The 18,970-nt window shown below is 42.2% G+C and overlaps 1 protein-coding gene across 1 annotated transcript in view; it reads right to left on the bottom strand.

The window, feature by feature from the left end:
- Nucleotides 1-7,633: 7,633 nt before the first annotated feature.
- Nucleotides 7,634-18,970, bottom strand: part of PRDM15 (PR/SET domain 15) — an 852,733-nt gene continuing 841,396 nt past the window's right edge. The window contains exon 24 of the mRNA XM_044071950.1: nt 7,634-9,008. Coding sequence (XP_043927885.1) covers nt 8,514-9,008 — 495 coding nt within the window. The 3' untranslated portion in view covers nt 7,634-8,513. The remainder of the gene's footprint in view (nt 9,009-18,970) is intronic.

Raw genomic sequence — 18,970 nt, 5'->3', positions numbered from 1 at the left:
AGGGGGTGTTCATCCAGGATATCTAAAAGAGGAGGTTCTACTGTGCAGCTCATTAACAAAGGAATAGCTTTTAGGACCAAGGATATCATTGTCCCCTTTACTCAGCCCTCATAAGGTCAGTCATTGATAATAACACCCTCTTTACCATGTATCTGTTCAGACACATACAACAGGAAAGCCCACAGTAATACCTTACAGGCTTAAACAATTTGCCCTACATGGGCCGCCTCCAAGCCCTTTGACTTTATCTCTTAGAGACTGCTAAGAGATGTACTGTGACCCTGTACTGATTGGCCTGCTACACACATTAACAAGTCAAACATCAGTAATACTGAGTTCATTGAGCTATATCTTTTCTGCAACACCAACAAAATGGTTGGGATGGACAGGTATATCTCATAGAGCATATCACTGCCATAAAATAAAGTTCATCACTGTCCAAATTCAAGCACAACATGGATAAGTGGATGAGAAATACAACATTTATCACAGGAACCCTAACCCCCCATACTAGTAATGGATAGAAGAAGCTCCTAAATGGCTTTAACCCAAGCTTTGAGCCTTTCACAACATGTGGTCTGACTCCAGTTATTATAAGTAATGGAAATATAAATATAGTACGTGAAGGGTTAAGAATCTAAGCACGAAATGAGATAGGTAATGCAAAGCACCAAACAGGAAACTTGGCTAGGATTAAAATAGCCCACAAGGGGAGTTAACCTAGTACTAGACTATGAATTTATGAATATGTTTTGGCCAAAAGGATGTTATTAAGAACATCCTTGGTCCCTCCTCCCTTACTTACTGGATCAGGGGGATTGGAAAGAATACACACAGAAAGAGACGGATCCTGGAAAAGACATACACTGCTCACATTTCTTTATGTGGTTTTCTGAAGCAGGACTTCTTGAGCTGTTTGCTGCTCATAAAATCAAACATATCTAGTAATGGGACACCCACATTTGGACAACCTGGATAAAAACTTCCCTATGTAACATCCAGTAATAGGCTCTGCAGCTGATCTGCTTAGATGGTCCATGAATGAGTTAAGCAGAATAAGATGCAGACTTCCCTTACAGTCACCTAGGATTAAAGAGCTACCCTCTTGACAGTTATGGCTAGCCTGCATGAGGAATAAAAACAAATCCTCCTTGTTTTTTTGATGTACCATATTTTAGTAGTGCTATCATCTGTAAAAAAAAAAAAAAAACTTTCTTTTAGAAAGACTTAAAGGGTGGAACTGCTTGAATCAGGGCCACCATCTCATTTACATTTATACGTTAACTCCTTCGGCTCACATCCAAATTTTCTTGCAGTCTGAGGTCTCCTGAGTGTATCCCCTACCCTAGGTCTTAAGCATCCACCTAGTGTCCAGTTCTGGGTTTTGTTTGAATGGCACCCCTTGGCTTCATTTGACCTGGTTGGACAAATATTCAAGTTCTCTACGAAAAAGGTAGCATAGGTATCATCTCTTCTGGACTCTGAATTCTGACTCCTGGTACTTCCAGGGTACCACCGAATTTACTAATTCTACAGTCTGGCAAAGGAAACTATCAGAATTGTGGAAGCCAATGACTTCCAGTACTCTCAGAAATTCGGTAGCTATAAACCTTGCTTCTAGAGTCATCTGCTGGAAGTACTTATCCAGAGTCCATCTTGGCCTTGGGACAGGACTTCTGATTAAAATCCAGTAAGGACCCCAGGAACATCACTTCTGTAGCAGGGGTAAGATGTGAACTGGGAATGTTGAAGGAAAACCACAGGTTTTGAAAGCAGTGTATGATAAATTTCATAGCCCTCTTCACTTCCTGTAGGAATAAATGTGAATGCCCTTAGTTTAACAATAATCACTTCCTGGAACCAGGAACTTTATAAAACCTTGGGTTCAGCAATAATCACTTCCTGGAACCAGGAACTTTATAAAACCCTGGGTGCAGCAGCCCATCCAAAGGGCAAAGAAGTGCACTGACAGCAGGTGTCTCCTTTCTATAATCTGAGAGAGTATCAGTCATCCCCATGAAAGTAGGCATACCTGAGTTCCATGGCAACTAACATGGGTGAGGGAATACAAGTGGTAAAAGGGCTCACAATATCAGCATTTTGAAATTTTGAAACCTTGAGATAGGTATTTAATCTTGACAGCTCCAGAAAGGGTCTCCATATGCCCTCCTTTCTGGGAAGTAGGAATAGTCTTTAGTAGAACTCCTTGTTCTGGTCTTGTTTTGGCACATGCTCGATTACTACCAGGTGTACACCAGATGCACATGGTCTCTTAGTATAGGTGGAAAAAATGTTTGGTTTACTGAAGAAGTGAAATTGTACCCGAGTATTTGCAGAAACTATTTGTTTTTGTTGATGCTTTCTCAGTTTCTTGTGAACTGGATTACCATTCCTGATGCTGGGGTGATTGAGATGGGTTAAAGACAAGGCTGGGGTAGGGGAGGAAAGAGATCCATGCAATCATAGCTGCTGTCTAGGTGTACAGAGCCCTTGGGGCTGAGGCTTTTCCTTCTCATCTCCCTGCCATCTTTTCTTTTCTTATCTGGTCCCTCTTACCTTTGGCTCACTTACTTTTTTGTATGCAACAGTAGCTCCCAGACTTAGCTAAGTAATTTCTGTCATACCTAGACATGGGATGACTGAAAAAGCTGTTTCACAGACTTCAATATCTCACAAGTTGCACTCCCAAAGAACAACTTCTTAATCAGGGGAGGATTAAGGAGCTGCACTTTGACATACTCTGACAGGGGTTGTAGCCTCAAAGCCGGGCATATCTGTAGATTACTAACACTGCAGCTGCCACCCTTCAGTGTTGCATAAACAGCACCATATAGCCACACTTGATGGAGTGCTTAACCACCTAATGGACTCAACATGTGAGAGCCAATAATTTTGCTATCAGAACCTTATAAGACATCTCCACAATCTTCTCCTTCAACCAAACAATGTGAAAGTTGATTGTATATGTCTAGGAATTAACAAGTCTGAAAACCAGAGCAGAAGCTATGTACACCTAGTTCTCAAATCAACAAGCATGCTGCTTTCCTTATTATTAGGAAAAGTACTAAGGCACATGCCAGTTTTAATCCCATCAATGGATCCACTGCTACTAACACCTCTTCAGCTTCCTGTCTGAAGTGTTTTTTACCCTACAAAGTGCGTCTCCAAATGAGGCTTCCACTGTGGGTGAAGTATAGGATATGGTGTAATCAGTGTCTGTGTCATACTCAATGGGGAAGACATTTGGGAGGACTAGACCAATTCCTCCAACTCTCTCTATCAAAACTCATCCTTCCACTCTAAGGAGAGCTCCTTCTTTCTCTTAGCAGAGGGAACATCAGACAGGTAGCACTGATCTACACTTGGCTGCAGGTTCAAGATCCCAAGGAGCCTCAGTCCTGGCGAACAGCCTGGGAGAGAATGGGAGTATTAGTTAGGACTGTGCATTGTAGGGAGATGGGGTGGCTCCCTTTGCTTGAGTTTCTGAGCCCTCTTACGTGGGGCTGATGTGTTAGAGGATAGGTACTGAGTATGGGACTCTCCAACCCTGGAGTGCTTTCTGATTACAATAGTGGGAACATTGTCTGCCACTGCTGAGATAACAGAACATGCTTAAGCCACAGCTGTCTGAGGCAAACAACTACTATGAAATCTATGCAATGTTTTTTTACCTCTGTGGAACATGCCTTGATCTCCAAACATGAAGACCTCGAAATGGGCCTCACCAGAGGCCTTGTATCCTGACAGCATGAGACACAGGGGCTGCAAGAGCACTTAAGCAGTACCTGCATTCTTGAGCTGACCTGGGATGTTGTTGTTGTTGTTGTTGTTGTTGCATCACTTGGGTCCTTGACTGCCTTCTACTTAGATTGCTTTTGTAACTGTCTCCAAGACTGGGATCAAACTGGATGCAACCATGGAAGTTTAAATCTAGGCCTTGAGTCTCTACCAATTAAGTGGTGTAGTGGTGTTGCATGGAGAACTTTCTTCTCCTAAAGAGTTTTTGGCTTAAAACCTTGACAGAGCTCTTCTACTCTCAGTATCATGTTCTGGGTCTAAACAGAAAATGCATAAACTATGATAGTCTTTGTGTGGCTCTGTCTACTGCAGTTGCACTTGCCTTCTTTCTTATGGGTAGACATGCCACGGGATATCTTGTAAGGCATCTAAGCTTATTAAACAATCCAGAATTAACAGTTACTAATAAACTGCAATAAGTGGTAACAGAGAATTTTCTCCAGTGGAGTACTTATCTGACTCAGCTGGTCAGCAGACAAAAATGCCAGATTACAGATGCCCAAAAATCATATGCTTGCAAACTGCAGGTAGACAGCAATAAAATGGTGAGGGCAGACGTAGGCTATATGCACGAAGTGCCTTGACTTCCATAAGGGGCACATCAGCCCAGTCAGGAGGGGGAAGTTACTAAGCTCTGGAAGTCAGACCATACATCAGGACTTCTGCGGATGAAGTCCCAGTAGTAAGAACTAATGAAATAAAGTATATGAATAAGTAATCAATTCTTACCTGTTGGTCACTATGTAATACAACTTCATTCATGCAGTTAAAGCCACAACTTCTTGGGCCTTGTATAAAGGCAGATAAAACTGACACTAGCATGTCTAGCTCCTCATCAACAAAGGCAGTTCTGCAAGTAAATGTCAAACGGGACTTTCTACAATTTATAGTCACATCTAGGAATTTCAACCTTGACAGTGCTCACAGAATGGTCACTTCTAAGGAATGCTTGGATGGGGCTATCATGAGTCCTTCATCCAGGTGAAAGAACACAATGACACCATTCTGCAAGATGTCTGTGACTATGGACAACAACCTGGTAAGGACCTCAGTAACTAAGGAAAGATTACACAACATCATTTTGTACTAGAAGTGTGCTCATCTGATGTGAAATACAGACTCTCCTGCATGGACTTCAAACTCCGATGTCTCAAAAGCCATCCATCATGATTTGCAACCAGGTGCACTGTGTGATTAAGGGCATAAGTTCCTTTAGACTAACTATATGACACCAGGCATAAAGAATGTACTACTTGACACTGCTGAGATCTGAACTAGTAACAATATTTTCCATCTATACTAAGGCTATGAAAACATGAAAGTAAAATTACACTCCTCTTTTGGGAAAGGGCAGCGGTATCGGGCCCATCCTAAGAGATCAAATGAAATAAAATAATACACAGGTGGCATTCTTCCATGGGCAAAGACTGCCAAATTCCAGAGCTTGGCCAAGTGTGACTCTGTCTAGATCCACTGGTCCTTTATGATGACTTTCTAAGCCAGTACAAAACTGGACCATAAGCAGGCCCAGAATTGTTCAGGGCTGTTAAAAGCAGGTAATGGGGTTTACTGCCTTGTGTAACTTGGCTAACATTAGAGAAAGAAATATTCTGTATCACTTATGAATGTTCTCCTGGTATAGAGATCATCTCTTCCTCACTTGGGAATAGTCAGGCTTAAGAATGGAAAAAGAAGTAGAAGGATGGGTATTATAAAGGCCTTTCACAGACATGAGGGATGGTTTCTTTCTCAAGATATTGCTGTCTAGTTCCTGAGTGAGTTGGCTAAAAGGCACATCCTCCAAGAAAGTAGCAGCCATGATTGTGTTCCTCAGCTTCTCTTAGATATAGGATAGTCTAAGCCAAATCATTCTTCACTGACACCTGACCTGTGGCCCTTGCTAGATTCTCAGCACTCTCAAAAGTGGAAGTTGTAAAAGCTAACTGTAGATATGACAGAAAAGAGACTCAAGAAGATGTTTTTTTCCGCCTGGATATCCTCAAGCTTAAGTGCTTTCCTAATCAGATGGGTCTGGAACAGGAGACAAATAGGTGAGGTCCCTAAACCCCAATGTGGCAGAAGAGAAAACTATCTTGACAAACCTGTCCAACTTCTTAGCATCCTTGTCAGGTGGGAAGATATCAACATACTGTGGTCTCTTAGACCTACATAAGCCAAAAAAAAAAAAAAAAACATACTGGAATCAGAACTAGAATGTTTAGTTAACAGTATCTTTAATGGCTAGATCCACTGGAAGGAAAACCCAGAGTTCCTCAGGCATTCAGGCATTTTTCAATGGCTTCAACAGACACTTCTGAGGGGGGATAAATAAAAGCCAAGGTTAATCTAGGCAGTTTCTCATAAGCCTGGGGGGTTTCTCTAAAGAAAAGGTAATCTGGAGGCTGTGCTTTCAATTTTATCATCTTTAACTGTCACATGATTCTCAGACTCATCAAAGGAGCCACAGTGTGCAGGACTGCTGTGCCCCCCACTATATACAGGACAATGATAATCAATCAAGCATCACCATCAAGGGAAGTATGCTGCAGTGCAGGCTTTGAACCAAAGTCCTATTATTTGTAATCCCACACTTCCAACTCAGCCTCCTACCAGAGGTCGACATCTGCTTAATGCCCAGTCTCAGAAACTTAAGCAGTAGCACTGAATGTCCCAAAGAGCTCACTTCATATGGGATTTGCTGACTGAAATGTGTCTGGATGACAGCCCTAGTAAGGGAGTTCTCTGAAATGCATATGGCCAATCAATAATAGGGTGACTCAAGGGGCAGCTCCCTAGATCAGCCTTGTTTATTTCAGGCTCCAGCTGACCAACTAGGACTAGGAAGAACAAGAAGTCTAAGATACAATCCCCAGTGTGGGAACCAGGGGAGTGTCTCCCCCAGTCCCCTATGTGTCTAGTAAGGTGAAGGACAGTGCAAGCTTGAGACATCCCTGGCCAAGGACAAGGCAAGTACCTGCAGGGACTGAGGGGGCTGGGCACTCAATTTATCTTTAAAAGAGTGTCTAGCATCAACCTGCTATCCAGAAGTTTGCCCTTGTGATGAAATTCTCAACTTATACTTATATATATATATATATATACATATATATGGAAGACCTCCTATTGGTCCCTGCAAGGAGATGAAAAGCGTCTTCCTTCTTTTTCTTCTCTGTGTCAAGACTACATTTCTGGCACTTTCAACACCTGCTGAGGAAGGTAAAGACGATATGCTAATCATGTATACACATGTATTAGTGCAGGTCTTGGCTGATAATTTGATGGCCGCAGGGATGTATACATGACCCCATGTTTAGGAAAGCAAACAGAGTTTTACAGATAAAAGCAAAGATCAAGATATGAAGTATGCTAACAACAAAAAAAGTGTTGCGCTCAAGAGATGTGACTGCGTTAGCAGTTGGAGGGTTACATCATAAAGTGCTTCAGTTCAATTATATGGACATTTCCAAATGCTGAATCATACATAGAAAAAAAAGCTGAACTATGACTTGTGAAGAAAATGAACCCAAACAAGGACCCACTAGAAAAGTTCCTAGATATCAGGGGAAAAAAAGTGAAACCAAGGGAAAACACCAAGCAAGCATAGTCATGCATTGCAACTCACCCATTCCCTTACTTCAATGATTGCAATTCTAATTAAAAACTGCTGAAAATCCAGTCTGCATAAACAGTAAGTACCTGCCTCAGTCAGCTCTTCAGCTGCTATATCCAGATGTGTATTGCTTTGTATTTGTAATGAAACCAAATTCATCTCAGCGGTTAAATTCCTTGTTCTTATGAAGATACTAACAGTTAGTTTACGGTTATTCAACCTACAGAAGGAAGGCAGCATTGGATTAGTCTATCTGAGGCATTAAAGAGTTTGCCTCAGCTCTTTTTTATGACATTTGGTTGTACAACTAGCAAGCAACTGTTACGCAAATTAAAGCAATCAAATGGACATGTATCAACATCTGAGGCACTGATGCCACCTGGGTCAATATGGAAACAGTCCACACAGGATATGTATAACCACATCATATGTCCAATTCCACTAAAATTGGGAACGAGCTTCACCCTGGACAACATTTGGGATATTACTGTCTTTCAAAATCATCTGAAACTAGACTACATGCAAAGTAGGGGTTACAGTAACTCCATTAGAAATAATATCATAAGTATACTTAGATAAGCATATAGAACAGGAGGAAACATATACCCTTAAGAATACTTTTATCACCTCAATATTTTAGACTGGAACTACATTAACCCTTAAAATGTGACTGCAGCCTAGAAACAAACTGCAGCAACTAGGGCTCTTGATTAATACAAGATCCTACAGACTTGTTTCTACACCTGACATGACTCCACACAGATGTACTTTGTATATGAAATTCCAGGACACCAAACTACACCAAATGGCTATTCTTTTCTGGGTCTGTAAAACTGAAGGCCATTTTCTGCAGGAACCAAATGAGAGTCACAAACCATTTACTGCTATCAGTCTGTACCTGTTCATCTTTTTCTTGCTCTCAGCATTATTTGAAGCAGCCCAAGAACCTGACTCAAGTTAAAGACCACCAACACTACCTTTTCAAAGCAGGTGGATCAAGATTTTTATTTCTACTCATGCATGCCATGATTGTTAACCAGCTCTGCTTGTGAAGGTAGGAATGGTCCTCCCAATCACAGCCACAGAGTACTACGGAACAAACAATTCAGTAGCTGTACATCTGTTGCTGTTGTTGCTGCTGTTGTTGTTGATCTTCCTGTATCGGTTGCTGTCCTGCCTGTTGTTCTGTCTGTGTTGGCTGTGGGTGCAAAACATCTGCCTGTGGCACTGTTCTCCATGTAAGAGGATGATGCTCTGTCAGGTGACTCCCTAGTGGTGTAATAGAGTTTACAAAAGTTGCTAGATTAATAAAATGTGCTACATTCTGTGAGTTAGTTGTTTCATGCTGTGGCTGAATCTGAATGTCATTTGGACGATTGTGAAGCACAGTTGATCCACTGACGGTGTCAAATGTCACAGTGAGGATAGAGTTGTCCAGCTGTAATTGGCGATCTGGTGCAGTTAGATGACCAACAGCCACTGGCTGAAGGTTTGAGAACTGGGTGCCGGCTGGGGTGGTGACTGGCGTAACTGTGATATTTGTTAGTCCCACTGAGCTTGAAGGAGTGGTAACACTTGGATCACTAAGCGTCACTACAACCTAAAAGGAAAATTAAAGCAAATACATATGTAATTCATATAAACCACAAAGAAAACTTAAGTTAGTATTCACCTACTTTATTTAAATGTCCATTTCACGTTTTATTTGAGTTTTTATTAACAAGGCAAGTCCCTCTAAAAACACATGAATGCAGGTCATGGATGATCCTTCAGTATTGTTACATCACATCCTCAGACCCTGATATTATGCTACTGAAAACTGTAGAATCATAGCCACAACTGTAAGGCATCAATCCATTTGTAAACCACTGACTGGGGCATGTAAGTAGTCCTCCCCCAACAAAAAAGACCTCTACATAGGCAGTCTATCTGTGTTTCAGCAGCAAGTACTTTGTCACTACGAAATAATTCAAGAAAAAATAAATGTCACAGGAGGCATTCTACTCCTACACTAATGTAACAGTTTCATTCTACCTTTTGTTGCATTATGGCTGAATGACTGAAAAGATGTGGTAATATAACAGGCAGAACCAAAGGCTTACTGGACATCACTGACCTTACACATATACCTGGACAGAAACCACTCTGATGTCCAAGCATGTGACATCACAAGAAAGGAAAAAGAAAAATGCTCTGAATGAATTAGATGAGAGACCCCAGTATGTGTTACACTCTTTCTGTACTGCAGCTGTGTGGAGACAGCAATATGTTATCTAAATTATTACTTCTTGTATGAATCCTAAACTGCAGGGCACAAGAAAGACTTCTTGCCAGGGCAACAATAAGGCTTGGGGGTGGCTCAAGTTCCTGAATGAAAGAAGTAACAGCAGCATACGTGGAATGTTAAACTTTAAAACACCCTACACAAATGTTAGGAATACCAGTACCAGCTAAGAAGCAAAGCATAACAAAGATAATAGCCTTTGGGGTAGCTGCTACATATCTAAAATGACCAATGCAGTGCAACCTCAAAAGGTCTAAGCAGTAACAAACAACTACAAGAAGTGTTAAGAGATTTGTAACAACTGAATGTTTTCACCTAATCTGTTATAATACACAGCCTTACAAATATAAAGCAATATTTTAAAACAACAAGGAAAAGGCAACAGGGGTGAAATATTAGAATATTTAGGAAACAAAACCCTCTCTCTTTGCACCTGCATAGTCTAGATAAGGGTTTAAATCTTTTTTTTTTTTTTTTGGGGGGGGTCTCTTCCCAGTAAGCTCACACTATTCTTCCATATTTAGCTTATTAAATGTTTTCACACCTAAATATATGTACTATCACCATATGTAACCCATTTCTACCTCTATATATCTTACTGCATATGTTTTCCTTGCAAATTATCACATCACTGACTTGACCACAGATGTTCATTACTATACATGCCATTATTATGTGTGATATCCAAACATGGCTTACAATACATTGTTCTGAGAACTTCAAATTTTGTCCAGCACCATAAATTATTATTTTGTACATGATAGTCTCTTGAGCTTGACATAATGATGTCACCATACAATATGCATTACAGTATACACGAGTCTTTGTCCAGCTTGGGTATTCTGTTCTGCTAATTAACCAAAATTTGTGTGTGACTGATGTATAAATGAAACCGAAAAAAAAAAAAAATCAAACAACTAAACTGAGGAAGGGGCACATGATTTTGTCTGAAGAGGCGATGGAACATTTTATACATACTAAATTAAACAAAGACAAAAAGGCGGCAGTCAAAATAAAAAATAAATAAATAAATGTGAATGATAAAAAGCAAAGCTCCTAAATAATCCTTGCCTGAATATACACAGTCTGCAGAAGTGACAAGAAAAATGTGACTGATCCCAGTCTTTTCAAAAACACCACTCCACGAACCAACTCACCAAGGATAGAAAAAACACACTGAACAACTGGAGAAATGATCACCATCCACTTTTACTGTGTTCCTAGTACTTTGGCATCAAGCTTTCCAGTTGTTCAGTGTGTTTTCTAATCCCAGTCTTTTCAAAGAGGAAATGGTCAGGAATGAAATAAGACAAGTATTCAACATAGCTGTAAGAAGCCTCCTCCCCCCAACGGTAACTAATTACTGGGATTACTTTTTCTCATATCCCCAGTGCAATACATTTCTGGAATGTAGCCAGTTTCCATGTCTGGTGTGTGTGTGTGTGAGTGTGTGAGTGTGTGAGTGTGTGAGTGTGTGAGTGTGTGAGTGTGTGAGTGTGCGTGTGTGCGCGGGTGTGCGCGCGTGTGTGTGTGTGTGTGTGTGTGTGTGTGTGTGTGTGTGTGTGTATGCGCCTCCAGCTAACAAACATTGGAATGTCATGAACTGGCAGTTAGTGTTACCACCAGTCTCTCTTTACACAGGAGGGTCCCTATTTCAGCACCTATTTCCAAAGAAAAAGCATGAAAAATGACATGTCCAGAGATTTAGGGAAAGAAATAATTTGTAAGCTCCCACTAACAGTGGCATAAAAGACTTGTTTTTACCTGAAACACCTGACTACTGTAATAATCAGCGGAAGCAGCCAAAATATTAAAACCATGATTTTTTTTTACTTTGGCAAATATGTTGATTCCATTCCTTTGCACTGGTTGTGTGTATAGTTTGGCCTACAATATCTAACAATTCTATAATGTCCCACTTTGAAATGATGGCAACCTACTGGCAGTCTGTCCTTGCACTGTCCAGTTTGATCCTTGTACACTTAGCAAGTAAACCCAAAGAACACAGAAAAATGGGGGGGGGGGGGTAAAATGATATAACTTACAAGAAAAATCCATGCACAAAAGTCTTATTAACAGGTTGTCCAGAAATGAAAAAAAAAAAAAAAGAAGCAGAAATGGGGAAAACAGGAGGCCAACAAGTTGCCACTCTAGAAAGCCATCTTTCAAGTCAGCTGTTATGGTGAGTACAAGTGTTGTAGCTGAATTCAAAGCTACAGTGAGCAGCTATTGGGAAGAATCACAGGCAGAACAAATCAATCTTCCTAGGAGGTCAGAGCTGGAAAAAGTTCTAAGGATGGAAACTCAAAGTTCAGTCTTGAAGAAATGAGATACTAAATTAAGTCTGACTTGTAAAATCACAGGCCAAACAATGATGCTCACTGAATTTGTAAACCAACAACTAAGTGACTATGACACAAAAGACTGCAGTGGAAACAATCTTGGGGTGAGCCTTGGGAACAGCCACATGTGAAGTGGGCTTGACAGCTGCATAGCTACCTGATAGTAAAGACAGGGATGCAATTAGAAAAATCCACTCGGACAGGGTTTGATTAGCAACTGCAAACCACTCTTTACCCGGAACAAAGGAAACTAGAGAACTTTTGCACGCTCAAGTAAAACCTAAACAATTAAGGTCTCTAATGCACTTGTTCTCCTTTGCCTGAACCTTGACACAAGAAGTGAAAGATATGAATGGATCCATTTAAGGGCAATTCTAAAGTCACTTTGCAGGCACAGCTGATGGCCACCAAGCACACAGTGTTCTAAAGGATGGACATCTAAGCCACTGAATCAGCTGATTTGTATATGATGGTCAAGTAAGCCTACTGACTGTTAAGTAAAGTTCCAACTGAAACAGGAATACTTTAGAAGTGGGCAAGGAAGAATTACCTTAAACAGCTGCTTATCCAGCTGGTGCCAGGCCAAAGTTCCACCACCATATAGGTTGTGATGTGCAGAGAAGCCAAGAACATGCATAACAATAACAGAATAATTAAGATGCCTGAGATAGTTAAAGGCCAAGGTGGTATATGGCACTCCAACTAGCAGGCAAACATCTTTCACTTGGAGGAATAGATCTAGTGAGCAGACATCTCTCTGGCAGTTTCAGACACACCTAAGACTCCTGCTGGAACATTTGATGGTAGCAGAAGTTTGAAAAGAGCAACAAAGTTCCAAGATAAGCCAACTGCTGTGTGCATGATTGAAAATTCAGAACTAGGGTGGCCAAGAAGGATAGGATTTCAGGCTGTCACTTCCTTGGCTTACAATGGGTTAAGTGTGTAGTATTGCCAAGGACCTGACAGCCTGAAATCCTATCCTTCTTGGCCACCCTAGTTCTGAATTTTCAATCATGCACACAGTCAGAAGGAAGGGTGGATATGAGTGCAAGAATCTTCCCTATCAAAAATCATGAGTGTGCTCAATATGAATTCACCCAAGCCTTGAAGTGAGCAGAAAGGTGTGCTCAATATCACTTCACCCATGCCTTGAAGTGAGCAGAAAGGTGTGCTCAATATCACTTCACCCATGCCTTGAAGTGAGCAGAAAGGTGTGCTCAATATCACTTCACCCATGCCTTGAAGTGAACAGAAAGGTGTGCTCAATATCACTTCACCCATGCCTTGAAGTGAGCAGAAAGGTGTGCTCAATATCACTTCACCCATGCCTTGAAGTGAGCAGAAAGGTGTGCTCAATATCAATTCACCCATGCCTTGAAGTGAGCAGAAAGGTGTGCTCAATATAAATTCACCCATGCCTTGAAGTGAGCAGAAAGGTGTGCTCAATATAAATTCACCCATGCCTTGAAGTGAGCAGAAAGGTGTGCTCAATATCACATCACCCATGCCTTGAAGTGAGCAGAAAGGTGTGCTCAATATCACTTCACCCATGCCTTGAAGTGAGCAGAAAGGTGTGCTCAATATCAATTCACCCATGCCTTGAAGTGAGCAGAAAGGTGTGCTCAATATCAATTCACCCATGCCTTGAAGTGAGCAGAAAGGTGTGCTCAATATCAATTCACCCATGCCTTGAAGTGAGCAGAAAGGAGTGCTCAATATCAATTCACCCATGCCTTGAAGTGAGCAGAAAGGTGTGCTCAATATCAATTCACCCATGCCTTGAAGTGAGCAGAAAGGTGTGCTCAATATCAATTCACCCATGCCTTGAAGTGAGCAGAAAGGTGTGCTCAATATCAATTCACCCATGCCTTGAAGTGAGCAGAAAGGTGTGCTCAATATCAATTCACCCATGCCTTGAAGTGAGCAGAAAGGTGTGCTCAATATCAATTTACCCATGCCTTGAAGTGAGCAGAAAGGTGTGCTCAATATCACTTCACCCATGCCTTGAAGTGAGCAGAAAGGTGTGCTCAACATCAATTCACCCGTGCCTTGAAGTGAGCAGAAAGGTGTGCTCAATATCAATTCACTCATGCCTTGAAGTGAGCAGAAAGGTGTGCTCAATATCACTTCACCCATGCCTTGAAGTGAGCAGAAAGGTGTGCTCAATATCAATTCACCCATGCCTTAAAGTGAGCAGAAAGGTGTGCTCAATATCACTTCACCCATGCCTTGAAGTGAGCAGAAAGGTGTGCTCAATATCAATTCACCCATGCCTTGAAGTGAGCAGAAAGGTGTGCTCAACATCACTTCACCCATGCCTTGAAATGAGCAGAAAGGTGTGCTCAATATCACTTCACCATGCCTTGAAGTGAGCAGAAAGGTGTGCTCAATATCACTTCACCCATGCCTTGAAGTGAGCAGAAAGGTGTGCTCAATATCAATTCACCCATGCCTTGAAGTGAGCAGAATGGTGTGCTCAATATCAATTCACCCATGCCTTGAAGTGAGCAGAAAGGTGTGCTCAATATCAATTCACCCATGCCTTGAAGTGAGCAGAAATGTGGGCTCAATATCACTTCACTCATGCCTTGAAGTGAGCAGAAAGGTGTGCTCAATATCACTTCACCCATGCCTTGAAGTGAGCAGAAAGGTGTGCTCAATATCACTTCACCAATGCCTTGAAGTGAGCAGAAAGGTGTGCTCAATATCACTTCACCCATGCCTTGAAGTGAGCAGAAAGGTGTGCTCAATATCACTTCACCCATGCCTTGAAGTGAGCAGAATGGTATGCTCAATATCACTTCACCCATGCCTTGAAGTGAGCAGAAAGGTGTGCTCAATATCAATTCACCCATGCCTTGAAGTGAGCAGAAAGGTGTGCTCAATATCACTTCACCCATGCCTTGAAGTGAGCAGAAAGGTGTGCTCAATATCACTTCACCCATGCCTTGAAGTGAGCAGAAAGGTGTGCTCAATATCACTTCACCCATGCCTTGAAGTGAGCAGAAAGGTGTGCTCAATATCACTTCACCCATGCCTTGAAGTGAGCAGAAAGGTGTGCTCAATATCAATTCACCCATGCCTTGAAGTGAGCAGAAAGGTGTGCTCAATATCACTTCACCCATGCCTTGAAGTGAGCAGAAAGGTGTGCTCAATATCAATTCACCCATGCCTTGAAGTGAGCAGAAAGGTGTGCTCAATATCAATTCACCCATGCCTTGAAGTGAGCAGAAAGGTGTGCTCAATATCAATTCACCCATGCCTTGAAGTGAGCAGAAAGGTGTGCTCAATATCAATTCACCCATGCCTTGAAGTGAGCAGAAAGGTGTGCTCAATATCAATTCACCCATGCCTTGAAGTGAGCAGAAAGGTGTGCTCAATATCAATTCACCCATGCCTTGAAGTGAGCAGAAAGGTGTGCTCAATATCAATTCACCCATGCCTTGAAGTGAGCAGAAAGGTGTGCTCAATATCAATTCACCCATGCCTTGAAGTGAGCAGAAAGGTGTGCTCAATATCAATTCACCCATGCCTTGAAGTGAGCAGAAAGGTGTGCTCAATATCAATTCACCCATGCCTTGAAGTGAGCAGAAAGGTGTGCTCAATATCAATTCACCCATGCCTTGAAGTGAGCAGAAAGGTGTGCTCAATATCAATTCACCCATGCCTTGAAGTGAGCAGAAAGGTGTGCTCAATATCAATTCACCCATGCCTTGAAGTGAGCAGAAAGGTGTGCTCAATATCAATTCACCCATGCCTTGAAGTGAGCAGAAAGGTGTGCTCAATATCAATTCACCCATGCCTTGAAGTGAGCAGAAAGGTGTGCTCAATATCAATTCACCCATGCCTTGAAGTGAGCAGAAAGGTGTGCTCAATATCAATTCACCCATGCCTTGAAGTGAGCAGAAAGGTGTGCTCAATATCAATTCACCCATGCCTTGAAGTGAGCAGAAAGGTGTGCTCAATATCACTTCACCCATGCCTTGAAGTGAGCAGAAAGGTGTGCTCAATATCAATTCACCCATGCCTTGAAGTGAGCAGAAAGGTGTGCTCAATATCACTTCACCCATGCCTTGAAGTGAGCAGAAAGGTGTGCTCAATATCAATTCACCCATGCCTTGAAGTGAGCAGAAAGGTGTGCTCAATATCACTTCACCCATGCCTAGAAGTGAGCAGAAGGTGTGCTCAATATCAATTCACCCATGCCTTGAAGTGAGCAGAAAGGTGTGCTCAATATCAATTCACCCATGCCTTGAAGTGAGCAGAAAGGTGTGCTCAATATCACTTCACCCATGCCTTGAAGTGAGCAGAAAGGTGTGCTCAATATCACTTCACCCATGCCTTGAAGTGAGCAGAAAGGTGTGCTCAATATCACTTCACCCATGCCTTGAAGTGAGCAGAAAGGTGTGCTCAATATCACTTCACCCATGCCTTGAAGTGAGCAGAAAGGTGTGCTCAATATCACTTCACCCATGCCTTGAAGTGAGCAGAAAGGTGTGCTCAATATCACTTCACCCATGCCTTGAAGTGAGCAGAAAGGTGTGCTCAATATCAATTCACCCATGCCTTGAAGTGAGCAGAAAGGTGTGCTCAATATCAATTCACCCATGCCTTGAAGTGAGCAGAAAGGTGTGCTCAATATCAATTCACCCATGCCTTGAAGTGAGCAGAAAGGTGTGCTCAATATCAATTCACCCATGCCTTGAAGTGAGCAGAAAGGTGTGCTCAATATCAATTCACCCATGCCTTGAAGTGAGCAGAAAGGTGTGCTCAATATCAATTCACCCATGCCTTGAAGTGAGCAGAAAGGTGTGCTCAATATCAATTCACCCATGCCTTGAAGTGAGCAGAAAGGTGTGCTCAATATCAATTCACCCATGCCTTGAAGTGAGCAGAAAGGTGTGCTCAATATCAATTCACCCATGCCTTGAAGTGAGCAGAAAGGTGTGCTCAATATCAATTCACCCATGCCTTGAAGTGAGCAGAAAGGTGTGCTCAATATCAATTCACCCATGCCTTGAAGTGAGCAGAAAGGTGTGCTCAATATCAATTCACCCATGCCTTGAAGTGAGCAGAAAGGTGTGCTCAATATCAATTCACCCATGCCTTGAAGTGAGCAGAAAGGTGTGCTCAATATCAATTCACCCATGCCTTGAAGTGAGCAGAAAGGTGTGCTCAATATCAATTCACCCATGCCTTGAAGTGAGCAGAAAGGTGTGCTCAATATCAATTCACCCATGCCTTGAAGTGAGCAGAAAGGTGTGCTCAATATCAATTCACCCATGCCTTGAAGTGAGCAGAAAGGTGTGCTCAATATCAATTCACCCATGCCTTGAAGTGAGCAGAAAGGTGTGCTCAATATCAATTCACCCATGCCTTGAAGTGAGCAGAAAGGTGTGCTCAATATCACTTCACCCATGCCTTGAAGTGAGCAGAAAGGTGTGCTCAATATCAATTCACCCATGCCTTGAAGTGAGCAGAAAGGTGTGCTCAATATCACTTCACCCATGCCTTGAAGTGAGCAGAAAGGTGTGCTCAATATCACTTCACCCATGCCTTGAAGTGAGCAGAAAGGTGTGCTCAATATCACTTCACCCATGCCTTGAAGTGAGCAGAAAGGTGTGCTCAATATCAATTCACCCATGCCTTGAAGTGAGCAGAAAGGTGTGCTCAATATCACTTCACCCATGCCTTGAAGTGAGCAGAAAGGTGTGCTCAATATCAATTCACCCATGCCTTGAAGTGAGCAGAAAGGTGTGCTCAATATCAATTCACCCATGCCTTGAAGTGAGCAGAAAGGTGTGCTCAATATCACTTCACCCATGCCTTGAAGTGAGCAGAAAGGTGTGCTCAATATCAATTCACCCATGCCTTGAAGTGAGCAGAAAGGTGTGCTCAATATCACTTCACCCATGCCTTGAAGTGAGCAGAAAGGTGTGCTCAATATCACTTCACCCATGCCTTGAAGTGAGCAGAAAGGTGTGCTCAATATCAATTCACCCATGCCTTGAAGTGAGCAGAAAGGTGTGCTCAATATCACTTCACCCATGCCTTGAAGTGAGCAGAAAGGTGTGCTCAATATCACTTCACCCATGCCTTGAAGTGAGCAGAAAGGTGTGCTCAATATCACTTCACCCATGCCTTGAAGTGAGCAGAAAGGTGTGCTCAATATCAATTCACCCATGCCTTGAAGTGAGCAGAAAGGTGTGCTCAATATCACTTCACCCATGCCTTGAAGTGAGCAGAAAGGTGTGCTCAATATCAATTCACCCATGCCTTGAAGTGAGCAGAAAGGTGTGCTCAATATCAATTCACCCATGCCTTGAAGTGAGCAGAAAGGTGTGCTCAATATCACTTCACCCATGCCTTGAAGTGAGCAGAAAGGTGTGCTCAATATCAATTCACCCATGCCTTGAAGTGAGCAGAAAGGTGTGCTCAATATCAATTCACCCATGCCTTGAAGTGAGCAGAAAGGTGTGCTCAATATCAATTCACCCATGCCTTGAAGTGAGCAGAAAGGTGTGCTCAATATCAATTCACCCATGCCTTGAAGTGAGCAGAAAGGTGTGCTCAATATCAATTCACCCATGCCTTGAAGTGAGCAGAAAGGTGTGCTCAATATCAATTCACCCATGCCTTGAAGTGAGCAGAAAGGTGTGCTCAATATCAATTCACCCATGCCTTGAAGTGAGCAGAAAGGTGTGCTCAATATCAATTCACCCATGCCTTGAAGTGAGCAGAAAGGTGTGCTCAATATCAATTCACCCATGCCTTGAAGTGAGCAGAAAGGTGTGCTCAATATCACTTCACCCATGCCTTGAAGTGAGCAGAAAGGTGTGCTCAATATCAATTCACCCATGCCTTGAAGTGAGCAGAAAGGTGTGCTCAATATCACTTCACCCATGCCTTGAAGTGAGCAGAAAGGTGTGCTCAATA

This window comes from Protopterus annectens, chromosome 5.part0 (genome assembly GCF_019279795.1).
Source record: "Protopterus annectens isolate FY-2018-M chromosome 5.part0, PAN1.0, whole genome shotgun sequence".
Taxonomy (NCBI): Eukaryota; Metazoa; Chordata; order Ceratodontiformes; family Protopteridae; genus Protopterus; species Protopterus annectens.
The sequence above is the reverse complement of the archived record's forward strand: the minus strand, read 5'-3'. Positions and strand labels throughout refer to the sequence as shown.